The 13,930-nt window shown below is 38.0% G+C and overlaps 1 protein-coding gene across 1 annotated transcript in view; it reads left to right on the top strand.

The window, feature by feature from the left end:
* Positions 1–13,930, top strand: part of Ipo11 (importin 11) — a 182,722-nt gene that overhangs the window by 23,905 nt on the left and 144,887 nt on the right. Inside the window, exon 5 of the mRNA XM_060385692.1 lies at positions 2,527–2,730. Within this exon, the coding sequence (XP_060241675.1) occupies positions 2,527–2,730 (204 nt within the window). The remainder of the gene's footprint in view (positions 1–2,526; positions 2,731–13,930) is intronic.

Below are 13,930 nucleotides of genomic sequence, written 5' to 3'. Positions count from 1 at the left end.
TTTTGAGAGTCAGTTGTAGTTGTTAAGATTATAGTTAGATTTGGTAATTAATGACTTAAGATCCATATCACTTTGAAGTATAGTTTATACTTTTTAACAGTTTTTAGTTTTTTAGGACAATATTTAAAGGAAATGTAAAATGATTGCCCTTTCTCTGTCTCTTAAAAGGTGTTTTTTTTTTTTTTTTTTTTTTTTTTTTTTTTGTGGTGGGGCTGTTGGTAAGGGGTTAATTCATTTGAAACAGGTTCTCATCTGTATCCCAGGCTGGCTTCTGCTTATAGTCATCCTGCTTCAGCTTCCCAAGTGTTGGGATTACAGGCATGTGCCATCACACTTATTTATTGTAGTCTTAACTCTTAATATATTTTTTTTCTAAACAGGAAAAAGAATACATGATTGTTAAATGCCTAAAACATGGGGTAATTTGACACCAAAAATTAACATTAATAATATAGTTAACTTCTTTTTTATTTTGAAGACCACAGAAATAGCTTTAGATTTTTTCCCCTATTTCTTTATTCATCACATTTTCAATTCCTAGTACACTGTAGCCAATAAAGCATAGATCATATAGTTTGATATTTTCTTTCTCATTGTGAAATTTTCTTCCAAGAATAAATTGAATATTGTTCACTGGTTAAAAATTTTTATTTCTATAGTAATACTATTTATTATATTTGATATAAAAATTCTGAATACTGCGTCTACCAGTATTTCAGATCTAGTTTTATCTTGACCTGTTAATTGATCTCTTTATGATTCCCTGCAAAGAAGGTGAGAATAAGGGAGGACGGTACTATTTACTGGGGGGAGGGGTGTTGGGGGGTGCTGGTGGAAGGGTTTGAATGATTGAAGATAAAACATGGTATATTTGTCCTTCAGTATCTAGTACCTGGTGCTCATTCCTGTTGTTCAGGTGTTGCTGCTTAAACTTTCAGACAAAGAACATGCTTATACTTCTACAGTTGAAAACCTCAGAGGACTGAATTATATTCAGAATTAAAACCAGAACTTTAAAAGGATTAGTGGATTTGAAAACAAACTATACTTAGTATAAATAACAATTTTTGGAAATGAACAATGACTGTTCTCATACCCCAAAATTTTTTTTTTTAGTGAGAAGAGTGAAATATTTTTTTCTTGAGTGTCTAGTAATTACATAGGGACATAAATTTTCTATACTTTTTATTTTTTATATTTTCAAGACGGGGTTTTAGTTTCTTTGTGTAACAGAGCTGTGGCTGTCCTGGACTCACTTTGTAGACCAGGCTATCCTGGAACTCACAGAGATCAGCCTGCCTTTGCCTCCCGAGTGCTGGGATTAAAGGCGTGTGCCACCATTGTCCTGCTCATATCCGATTTTTTGTTAACTCTATTTTGATATTATTTTGGCAAAAATTATATAAACAAATCTTAACCTACTGGGCCTAGTGACACCTATAATCTCAGCACTCTAGAGGCTGAGGCAGGTTGTGAATTTGAGGCTGTTCTGAGTTATGTGTGAGGTCCCCTAGCCCCACTAAAAAACCCAAGATTAAAAACAAAAATGAAGACTCATACTGATATGTAATTAGAAAAAAATTTTCATAGATCTTAGTGTCCATGGGCTTTTCTTTGAGGACCTAAGTAGTTTGGTATAATTTTAATAATATATATATATATTTATTTATTTATTTATTATTTTTTTTTACAATTTACCACTTTTATTAAAACAAAAACAAACAAACAAAAACAACAACTACAACAAAACAATCAGATGTGAGAATGCTCCTCTTGTATCTTCTTTTTTAAGCAACTGTTCCAGCATTCTTGGTTCAAAACTATATTTGTAGAAAATGGCATGTTCTATTATAACACATTTTATGATCATTTAGCAGCTAACCATTATTAAAATGCAAACACATATTGTCCCCTGTAACCAAAGCATAATACAATGTCTAAGAAATGCTCTAACCAGGTATAAATCTGTTTTTAGCTCCCAAATCTTCCCGATGGTGAGTGCTCTCTGTCACGAACAATTCCACATTTGGCTAAGGCTGAGGATCTGGCTTGCTTCCATGTATGTGGACCTATCTGCATTGCCCACGTGGCACGCCTGGGTTGGCTACCCAGAGGCTATTTAAGCTGTGGGCTGGCTTTCCCCAGGGTCCGAGGATTGTTCAAGGTTCCTGAATAAACTGCATTGAAAAAAAAAAAAGAGTATGGGCAGAAGGAACAATGAATGGTTAGTGAAGATACATAACCTATGTATGGCCCCACGTTCAGTTATATAAATGGAAATTAGCCTGTATTCCGAAAAACCATTTTGGCTGTTCTATTGATACAAGAGAGTTTGTCTTTTTATATTTTATGAGTTTGTTTTTCCATGTTCTATTTCATGTATGGTGAGTTATGGTGAAATTTTATTTAATAATATTTATTAAACATAGTTAATTCCTAAGAGGTAATTTTAAAACATGAGTATATTTTTTTATCCCTTGCCTTGATTTTGTAATTATTTCTGATGATTTCTTTTTTTCTCTCTAGATTGCAACTCAGATTGCAGTGCTGATTGCAAAAGTTGCTCGATTAGATTGTCCTAGACAATGGCCTGAACTGATTCCCACTCTTGTAGAGTCGGTTAAAGTCCAGGATGATCTTCGACAGCACAGAGCACTCCTTACCTTCTATCATGTTACCAAGACACTAGCATCTAAACGCCTGGCTGCTGATAGAAAGCTATTTTATGATGTAAGTACTAAACATAATTACATCTGATTATGAAAACAATGATATATGTATAAAGGTGACTATCATTTTACTTGTATTAATATTTTGGAGAATATGATGAATTTTTTCTCATCTTAAACTGCAGTGATATGGATAGAAAGGTCATTTAGGATTGTGTGAGGATGATTGGCTGATAGGAAACAGTTTGAAAGGAAAGAAATTAGTTTGAGATTGTTAATGTAGTTGAGTGTGATAATCTCTTCAGGAAAACAGTGGTAAAGGGGACAATTAGGCAGCTACGGAGTTGAAGTTCAGAAAGTAGGATTGGCATGTTTAGATAGTTGATGGATGCGAAATAGAGATACATCTGAATGATTGTGTTAGTTACCGTTGTCATAGTGGTGACGCTCAACAGAAACAAGGGATGAGTTTATTTTAGCTCCTGGATCAGTCCATCATGGCAGGGAGGGCACAGCAGAGCTGATGTTGGCAGGCATGTGTGGTAGAAGCGCTTCAGATCTGGAGCATCAGGGAGCTGAGAGCTCATAGTAGTCCTCCCCTACTAATTTTACTAGTGTGGCTGCTGTCCCAAAGGTTCCAGAGCTTTACAGAACAGCAAACAGTGCCACCAATTATAGATCAAGTGTTCATCTTTTTTCGTTATGTGCATTAGTGTATGCCTGTGTGAGGATGGCAGATCCTCTGGAACTGGAGTTAGAGGGAGTTGTGAACTACTATGTGGGTAATGAGTATTGAACCTGGCTCCTCTGGAAGAGCAGCTAGTGCTCTCAACTGCTGAGTCATCTTTCTAGCCTCCAGTTTTTAATTTTATTTTTAGACAGGGTCTCTTATAGTCCAGACTGTCTTAAACTTGCAGTGTAGCTGAATAAGACTGAATTCCTGATCTTCATGCCTCCAGCTCCAAGTGCTGGGGTTACTTATCACACACCAAAGCCCATCTGCACATTCCATCCAAACTGTATTAGGGATGGTAGTCCTTCACCAGGAGTTACTTTCACTATTTTTCTTGGTATAGCTTTTCTTGGATCTGGCTATTTTTGACCTTTCAAAATAGCAATTTCGAACTGCTGACATTTTGCACTGTACAGTGTGATACTGTTGAATTTGAAGGTGTTTTGGTGTTCTTGCTTACCTTTGGTAGTTATGGAAAAATGGCACAAAATTAGACAGTTTATGATAGATCTCAGAAAACTAAGGTATTGATAGGAAGTTGTTCTGCACCGTTCTTTTTTCTTTTCTTAATGTATTTTGTTGCTCAGTCTCCTCCAGTGAATGGTCTTTCCCTTGGAAGCTTGGAGGATTCCTTCTGCATTTTCATTTAGGCTTTATTTCTTCTGACAGCTACTCTTCCTCATGTTTAAGCTCTTGTGTAGAGCTCTTGTGCAAAGGAAGCATATGCATCCATGCTTTCTTTTCTCCTTTTCCTTCTGTTTTTAAAATAAAGGGTTTTCTGGCACTGTTACAGCCAGAACACCTGGCAAATTCTAAGAGTGGTAAAGTTGAGATGTTTTACTAAAGGAGACACCTAGCCATACATGGGAACGAATAGTTGAAGAGCTGGTGGTATGTGGAAGATAGACATTATAATGGAGATAGCCCAGAGAAGAGAGTTCTATAAGAGAATCTTTGTGAAGTCTTCATTCTTTCACAAAAAGCTAGCTAACTTCTTGTCTCTGAGGATTCTATTTTTTTCGTTGGTGTACAGTACAGTGCTTTTTTGAGAATTCTTTAAGGAAATGGGAGAAGAGAAGTATTTTGGGACTATCTCACATGTTCAATATATTAGCTTTCGGTAGATGCAGTCGTATGTATATATAGTGTCAACTACATATTAGCTAAGGGCAGAGTCATTTGACCAGAGTTGTAGACTACTCTAGACAGTGTAGCAACAGAGTAAAACAAACAAGCAACAACAACAAATCCATATTAGTTTTCAGTCTCTCAGTAACAGATGAAGAGGTTTCAGAACCACTTTTTTGAGTTCCTTACTTTTGAAGTTGTAGCATACAAATATTGTGTTATGTTCTTTTCTTTTATTCATCTTCTTTCCTGATTCTACTTTGCCTTCTTCTCTTTTCTTTCTGAAACAGCCCAGGCTGACTTCAAAGCTATTAAACGGGCAAGGGTGACCTTGAGCTCCTGTTCTTGTCCCTACCATCCAAATGCTAGGATTATATGCATTTCACATCATGCTGGTCTTTCTAGATAGTAATTCTTACATACCCAAAGTTTAAGCTAGAATTGCATTTTGCTATCTTTACTTTTAACTCTGTTGGTTTAAATAACCTGTATTATATTGGTCTACATTTTTTGTATATGTATAAATGTTTTGCCTACATGTATGCATGTGTACCATATGCGTGTCTGATGCCCTTGGACGGCAGAATTGGGCATCAAATACCCTGGAACTATAGTTAACAGATGGTTGTGACTCACCATGTGGATTCTGGAAATTGAACCTGGGTCCTATTTAAGAAAAAGTTTGCTTAACTGCTGAGCTATCTGCCTACTTTCTTTTTTTATTTTATTTCCTTTCATTTCATCTTATTATTTTTTAAGAGAGGGCCTCATTTTGTAGTCCTGGTTGGTCTGGAGCTCACTAATGCAGATAGGGATGGCTGCAGACTCCCAGAAAACCACATTTCCCTGCCTCCCAGCATGTGCCACGACTCCCAGTTGTTTTTGCTATATTTCCAGGATTAAAGAAATAGGCAGTTGTTCTAGTCAAGTCTTTGAGTTATTCTTACCTTTATTCCCATTTTAAACCTTTCCAACTTTGGGACTTTTCTATGGAAAGATTTTCAAATGTGTAGAATCTCATTATAGGTTACAGCTAACTTTTATTAAAGATTACCCAGCAATAAAAGTGTGAATTATTTTGGCTTTTAGAAGGTATAGTCTCTCCTTATATGGTGCTTTGATTTTTACATACTGTTTTAGCCTAGGCAGTCTCTTCACTGTTATGGTTGATTTTCTTGTAGCATCATTTAGTTTCTTCCCTGTCTTCTGATAGTAAACACCTGGCATTTGATAGTAAACTCCGTGGACTTTTCCTCACATGATGCCGAATGTTCACTTAACTTTCTCAGATCCCTGCAGTATTCCTTTTTTTATTGCTATAGTTCTGCTACCTAGCCTAGAAAAGTGCACATGGCAGTTGATGCTTAGTAACTGTTAATGAATGATTTGGCTGAGGATTTAGCACAGTGATCTTGCCCAGGAGGTGCACAAGGTTCTGCATTCAGTTCCCAGCACTGCAAAAACAAGCACCCCTCAAACAGTGGAAGAAGAGTCATGCTCTTAGAAATCACAATATTTAAGCCGGGCATGTAGTGCATGCCTTTAATCTCAACACCTGAGAGAGGCAGAGGCCGGTGGATCTCTTGAGTTTGAAGCCAATGTTTCAAGCCATCTGGGCTGCATAATAAGACCTTGTCTCCAAAAAAAAAAAAAAGAAATCAAAATTTTAGGAAAATAGGCTTTTTTGAGATTACGTAGAGCTAAAAATAGGAGAAAGCTGCTTAGCAATTCTCAGTGTGGACTGGATTAGTAAATCTGGAGACATGTATGTAGTAGGTGCTAGGAAAGGATCTGGCCTTGTAGGATTGAGGTACAGATGGGAAGACTGCTCTGGAGAGTAGTTTTGCTGCTTAAGCTGCTCCTATTGTTTTGGTAACCCACAGTACAGAAACTTCTCCTTTGATAATTTTCTAGAAACCAAGATGGTCTTCAAGCAGTGCTTTAGTTTTCCACTTAAAAACTAGGAGTTCATAATTGAGCTGGTTGCTCTTGCAAATAATTGCAGGGCATACTTCAGACTGTTGCCTGTTACCCAGTTTGTTCCACTGGCTTTTACTTCTTTTTCCAAGCCCTTATTTAACTGGAGTAAATTTTTTTTTTTTGTCAATAGTGGCAGATTGCAAAATAAATGAGAGCAAATTGTTTTGCAGTCACAAAATTGAGCTAAATTTAATACAATAAGGAATTAATTTATTTTTTCTCCTCCCTTTCTTTTCCCTCCCTTCCCTATCTCTTTCTGCTCCTCCTCCTCCTCTTCTTCTTCTTCTTTTTTTTTTTTTTGATACTGTCCTGGCTGACCTGGAACTGACAGAGATCCTCCTGTCTCAGTCTCCCAAATGCTGGGCATCACTATGCTCTGTGTTCCTGTTCATAAAAGCCTATACATTAAAACTTGATGTTATTTTTAGTTAAAATAAAGTCTGAAGTATCTGAAAGCAAAAAAAATTTACAGTAGAAATACTAATTCTAATGTAATTTTTAACTACTAATGTCTTACTGATTCACAAAGGTACATGTAATGTAAATGATGTAATCTAAACATAAAGAAGAAAATATATACCATGTTTGAAAATGCTCATCTTAAAACCACTTTTTAAAAGAAACATTAGTGATTAATTAGTAGGTTTATTTTTCAGTGAAAAATGTTTGTTTACTAAGCAACTTAAAGATTTTGAACAAGATTTTTTAATTAAATTTTTATTTTTTATATTAATTACATTTCATTCACTTTGTATCCCAGCTGTAGTACCCTCCCTCATCCTCTACCTATCCCACTCCCCCCTCCCTCATTTCCTCCCATGCCTCTCTCCAAGTCCACTGATAGGGTTGGTCCTTCTCCCCATCCATCTGATCCTAGCTTATCAGGTCTCATCAGGACTGGCTTCATTGTCCTCCTCTGTGGCTCTGGCAAGTCTGCTCCCCCTCAATGGGGTGGGGTGGTCAAAGAGCCTGCTACTGAGTTCATGTCAGAGACAGTCCCTGATCCTCTTACTAGGGAACCCACTTGGGCTGGAGAGATGGTTCAATGGTTAAGAGCACTGGCTGTTCTTCCAGAGGTCCTGAGTTCAATTCCCAGCAACCACATGGTGGCTCTCAACCATCTATACTGGAATCTGCTGCCCTCTTCTGGCATATATGGGTGTATATGCAGATAGAGCACTCATACTTTAAATAAATAAAATCTTTAAAAAAAAAAAAGTTTTAAAATGTTATTTAATGAAAAGTTCAGAACTTACAGAAAAATAAAGATTCTTTAAATAACTATCAGTACTGTTAGTTTTATTTTATCATCCTTTTTGTTTTGTTTTGTTTTTTGTTTTTTGTTTTTTAAGATAAGGTTTCTCTGTGTAACAGAGCCCTGGCTGGACTCATAGAGCTCCGCCTGCCTCTGCTTCCCAAGTGCTGGGATTAAAGGCATGCACACCCAGCTTGTTTTATCATTCTTCTCTGAAACTGTTTTACAGTATAAATAAATGGTACTGTGTTATAAATTGTTTCATATTCATCTGTAACAATAGTTTTGTTTTACCCTGAGCATGTTTTATTTTATTTTTTAAAATTTAAATATTACAACATTTACCCCCTTCCCTTTCTTCCCTCCAATCCCTCCCCTTCTCTAAGTATTAGCCCCCTTTTCTTTGTAATTGTTATTCACACACAACCTACTTAGTCATTTGTGTATACATTATTTTAGGTTAACCAGTTGGTGTTAGATAAACAATTAAAGGGCTTGTTCCCAATGCAGACTATTTCTCCCGCTCTTAGTCTTGGTGTGCCTCTAGTTCTTTGTCTATAAGTAGGGCCCTGTGAAGTTTTCCCCTTCCGTGTTAGCATGTCTGTTGGTGTACTTGTTCATGTCTTGTTTAGGCAGCCATATTGTTGAGGAATCATGGGTGTGTAACTAACTTGTTATTTCTAGGAGACACATTCTTGTAGTAGGCTTCCTCATCCTCTGGCTTTTACAGTTTTCCCACCCTCTTTAGCAATGAATGTTTCTTGAACCTGAGGTTTAAGACCTGTGTTATAGATGTATCCAGCTACATGTCAGGATTTGAGTGCCTCACATTGCTTTCTGCTTTTTGACCAGTTGTGGTTTTTTTCTCTAATGATCTGTCAGCTGGCAAGAGAATTTTTTTTTTTTGTAAGTGATGAGAGGCACACTTATTTATGGTATAAGTGTTTATAATCAGTTAGGAATTATGCTGGTTTGATGAAATGGCAGCAGTAGGTTCTTATAAGGTTTATGACCCCACTAGGCCTGTATAATTCTATGGGTTTCCAGTACCAGGCATGATTTCGCTCCTATTGAGTAGGCCTTAAGTCCAGTTAAAAAGTTATTGGTTGTTGCTAAGATATTAGTGTCACAATTACTTAGTTATCTTGACAGGCTGCTGGTCTTCACTGTGGGTTATGGCATTACAGCTGGATAGTATTTGTTGCTTCCTCACTTTAGAAGCTTGTCTAGTACCTTCCTGTATTGTGAAAACTAGTCCTCAGGGAGGAGCCTCTCAAGGCAGATCCAGCTTGGGTACTCAAGATCTTATGTCTGAAGTACATACTGTCTTCAGCAGTAGAAACTTACCTTTAAGGAGGCATCCAGCCCTAAGTACGTTTTAACTTCTTCCATGCCCATTCTTTTGAGACAGGGTCTCATGTACCTTTGGCTGGCCTCAAACTTGATATGTAGCCTAGGATGATCAACTCTTGCCCAACCCCATATTACTTCACTGGGTAGCCCTGGCTGTCCTGGAACTCACTGAATAGACCAGGTTAGCCTAGCGCTCATAGAGAGCCATCTGAATCTACCTCTTAAGTGCTGGAATTAAAATTGTGTGCTCCACAGCTGGCTCTTGTTTGTTTAGATTTTTCTTTAAGATTTATTTTGCTTGGCAGAGGCAGTGTGATCTCTATTTTTTTGAGGCTAGCCTGGTCCACATACCAAGTTCTAGTCCTGCCAAGGTTGCATAGTCAGACTGTCCCAACCCCACCAAAAATTTGGTTTTTATTTTTGTGCATATGAATGTTGGGGTGTATACTATTGTTTGGTGTCCAAGGAGATAGGAACAGGGTGTTGGATCCCCTGGAAACTGAGTTATAGATGGTTGTGAGCTGCCATGTGTTTGCTGGTAAGCAAAAATGGATTCTGTGGGAGACCAAGTGTTCTTTACTGTCGAGTCACCTCTCCAGCTCATGACCAACTCTTGGTCTCCCTGCCTCCACTTTCTAACTGCTGGGATTACAGGCGTGCACCATCATACTTGGCTCCTACCTTCCCATTATCTGTCTGTCTGTCTTCTGTGTATCTATCTAATTAGATATCACATCTGAGGAAGCTAAAAAAAAAAGAAAGAAAAAAAATGACATTATTCCTGTCTTATCTGACTATTCTTCGGTTCTTCTAAAAGATATTTTTGCACACGTGTTTCTTTGAGCCAGGAAGTGAACTCTAGCTCTTAAAATCTTTTGTTTACAAGAGTAGCATTTACTTCAGTCCTTTCTTTCTTTTCTTTTCTCATACTGTTGCTTGAAAGAACTAGGTTAATTGTCCTGTTGTGTGCACAGCTTCTGTGCTTGTCCACTGTGTTTCTTGCTGATTAGTTAGGTTCGGGGTAAAGTGTCTTAGTTTCTCCAATTTGTTGCATCATTATTAGTTTTATGTTCCATGGCTTAAATGCTTTATTGCTAACTATTCCTAATGGGATTTGTGACAACAGTGGACCTGCGTATTTAAGAATACTTGAAATGCTAAGACAAATTAAACTTACTTTAATGGCTTGCTTCTTATATTGCAAGGAGCTAAGTGTGTGCTTCTCAGCTAAAGTCACCAAGTTGTCACTTGGCGGCACTCTGTCTTCTGCTTAGAAATAGAAAAGCCTGTCCTGTTCTTGTTTTCTCCCTCTTCCAAATCCATCCCGTTTGTCTTTCTAAATGAAGATTGAGCATCTTACCCAGAGTCCTCCTTCTTGATTAGCTTCTTTAGATGTACAGACTTTAGTATGATTATCCTATATCATATGTCTAATATCCACTTGTAAGTGAGTATATACCATATGTGTCTTTCTGCCTCTGGGATACCTCACTCAGGATGATCTTCTCTATTTCCCACCATTTGCCTGCAAATTTCATGATTTCCTTGTTTTTAATAGCTGAGTAGTATTTCATTGTGTAAATATACCACAATTTCTGTATCCATTCTTCAATTGAGGGACATCTGGGTTGTTTCCAGATTCTGGCTATTACGAATAGCTGCTATGAACATGGTTGAGCAAAAGTCCTTTTTGTATACTTGAGCATCTTTTGGATATATGCCCAGGAGTGGTTTAGCTGGCTCCTGAGGTAGCACTATTCCTAATTGAGAAAGGGCCAGATTGATTTCCAAAGTGGTTGTACAAGTTTACATTTCCACCAGCAATGGAGGAGGGTTCCCCATTCTCCACATCCTCTCCAGCATGTGTTCTCACTAAGAGGGCCAGCAGGATATTAAAGCAGATGCCGAGACTCATAGCCAAACTTTAGGCAGAGTGCAGAGAATCTTATGAAAGAAGGGGGAGATGAAAGACCTGGAGGGCACAGGAGCTCCACAAGGAGAGCAACAGAACCAAAAGATCTGGCCCCAGACTGATACTCCAAACAATGTATGGAGATAACCTAGAACCCCTGCACAGATGTAGTCTATGGCAGCTCAGTCTCCAAGTGTATTCCCTAGTAAGAGGAACAGGGACTGTCTCTGACATGAACTCAGTGGCTAGCTCTTTGATTACTTCCCCGAGGGGGGAGCAGCCTTACCAGGCCACATAGGAAGACAATGCAGCCAGTCCTGATGAAACCTGCTAGGCTAGGGTCAGATGGAAGGGGAGGAGGACCTCCCCTATCACTGGACTGGGGGAGGGGCATAGGAGAAGAAGAGGGAGGGGCATTGGGAGGGGATAAGGGAGGGGGCTACAGCTGGGATACAAAGCGAATAAACTGTAATACATAAATTTTTTTAAAAAACCTTAAAAAAAAAATAAAAGAAATGCCACCATTTGTGGTTTGGGGAATTTGTTCTCAAGAGTGTTTACCACATAGCTTATTTGTGTAGTGTCTCACTGAATATCTTCCCCTTCTATGCTTTTTAGAAGAAAATGTAGAAGAAATATTTGTATTCCTCCTACTTGGTTTACTTCATTACTTTCTCTTTTCCATCTGAGCCTTTTATGAACAGACGTCAGTTGATGGCTTCTGGGCAGATGAAGGTTATGTGTATGTATGATAGTGGGCAGCGATTTCTTTCTTTAAATCTTTCTTTGTTTTACAGTAGGACTAAATTGTTTTGTTTTTTTTTTAAATAGCTAAAATACTTGTTAAAGATAGTCATAGTAAAAAAAAAAGTGACTATTCAGAGGGACTTACAGGAAGAGGGTTTGCAGTTGGGAAGAGAGGTTGTATGTGGCGCTGGATGTAAGAAAGATGAGAGTTACAGTCAAGGAATCAGGAAGAAGGTGTAGGAGGTTACTAAAAGGAAACAGCCAGGCAGGGTAAGGGGCACTTTGACTGGACAGGATTCTGCTTTTGAAGGCAGGCCAGTGTGAGGAGACACCATCTGGGGAGCATAGGGGTGAGGAACCTAACTAGATACTGAGAGAGGTCAAGCTATCGAAGGGAGGGGGCTTTTTCTGACTGTACCATTCTCAGACGGTTTTTGCTTAAACTATACAATGCACAGGCAGACCAGGATGTCTCAAAGTACATGCCTAATTAGGAAATATATTTAGGAGAACCCGAGTAAAGTTTAATCAAGGAGAAGCTGTTTGTCAAAGGTTGATGATTGCTTCTGCATTGTAGTCATCTGTTTGTGTAGTGATGGTTTGCAGATTAGCTAAAAACTCTTACATTGGAGCCTAGTATATGTCTGATGTCCTTATTCAGGTACCTTGTTCCAGATCTGGACTAGGAAACAAACTATTAATTAAGAAAAACACTTTCATGCTGTTCATTTATGTTTATCCAAAGCCCTCATTCAGAAATACTTGCTATATGTTAGTTACATACTTTTATTATTAAAATAATAACTTTTATTAAAATAGGGATAACTGCTTAGGACTAGAAAAAGGAAAGAATATAAAAATTGGAAATGAAAAGAAGAATTATTAAATTAAGATCTTTGTCATTAGTATCTATCTCTTTTATTTTGTTTTTGAGGGCTCTGTCTGCATATACACCTGCTTGCCAGCAGAGGGCATCAGAACACATTATAGATGGTTGTTAGCCACCAGGTGGTTGCTGGGAATTGAACTGGGGACCTCTAGAAGAGCAGCCATTGCTCTTAACCACAGAGCCATCTCTCCAGCCCTGTATCTATATGTTTTTTGTTTGTTTGTTTGTTTTTTGTTTTTGTTTTTTAATTTTGTGATACTATGTCTTTGTGTTGCCCAGGCTGACTTAGAATTCAGGATTCTCCAATCTCAGCCTCCTGGTTAACTGGGATCGTGAGTGTGCTCAACTCTGCCCACTGTTACTAATATATAAATAAATAATTATTTTGTTGTTGTTCTCTTGAGACATGGTTTTGTGTAGCTTAGGGTGGCCTTGGACAACTGTTCCTCCTGTCTTTACCTCTAGTATTACATGTGTGTGTTACCCTACTCATCTTAATATCTTTGTTTGTTTATTTGTTTGTGTGTTTGTTTGTTTTTAGACAGGGTCTCTCTGTAGCCCTGGTTCCTTTGGAACTCAACTTGTAGACCAGGCTGTTCTCAATCTCAGAGAGATTTGTCTTCCTCCTCCTCCTTCCAATTGCTGGGACTAAAGGCATGCATCACTATGCCTGGGCAATATTGTACTGCTTTTTTTTATTATTGTTTATGCGTGTGTTTTGTGTGGGGAGATGAATGTGCCGCAGTGTCTAAATACAGACCAGAGACAACATTGTGGAATTCATTTTTCTCTTTTCCACTTTCTGTGAGATCTGGGGATCCACCTTGCTGAGCCATCTCACAAACCCTCTTATTTTTTGAGACAGGATCTCAAGTACCTAGGCCTCCCTCAAACTTACTGTATAGCTGAGACTGGACTTGAACTCCTGATCCTCCTACCTCCTTTTCCCAAGCTAACCATTCTTTTGATTGCCTGAAGTACCAGACTTTCTTACTTATGTTGTTAGAGTCAGGTTTTAAATGTAAAGGATTTTGTGGAACAAGCAAATTTTTATTTTAATGACTTTGATTCTACGTGAAGAAAATGTTCCTTTTATCCTAATCTTTTGATTAGTGTACATTATTTAGAGATGCTTTTCGTAGTTGCTATTTTTTGCGGAGTGAGTGGAGAGGCTCCTATATTTAGTATAACTTGTGCTCTGTAGATATTAGATTTTGGTAAGGTAATATTCTTTAGTTAGGGTTTCTCGATGTGTCTTAGTTAG

The sequence above is a fragment of the Meriones unguiculatus genome, chromosome 6, assembly GCF_030254825.1.
Source record: "Meriones unguiculatus strain TT.TT164.6M chromosome 6, Bangor_MerUng_6.1, whole genome shotgun sequence".
NCBI lineage: Eukaryota > Metazoa > Chordata > Mammalia > Rodentia > Muridae > Meriones > Meriones unguiculatus.
This window is presented reverse-complemented; position numbering and strand designations above follow the sequence as displayed.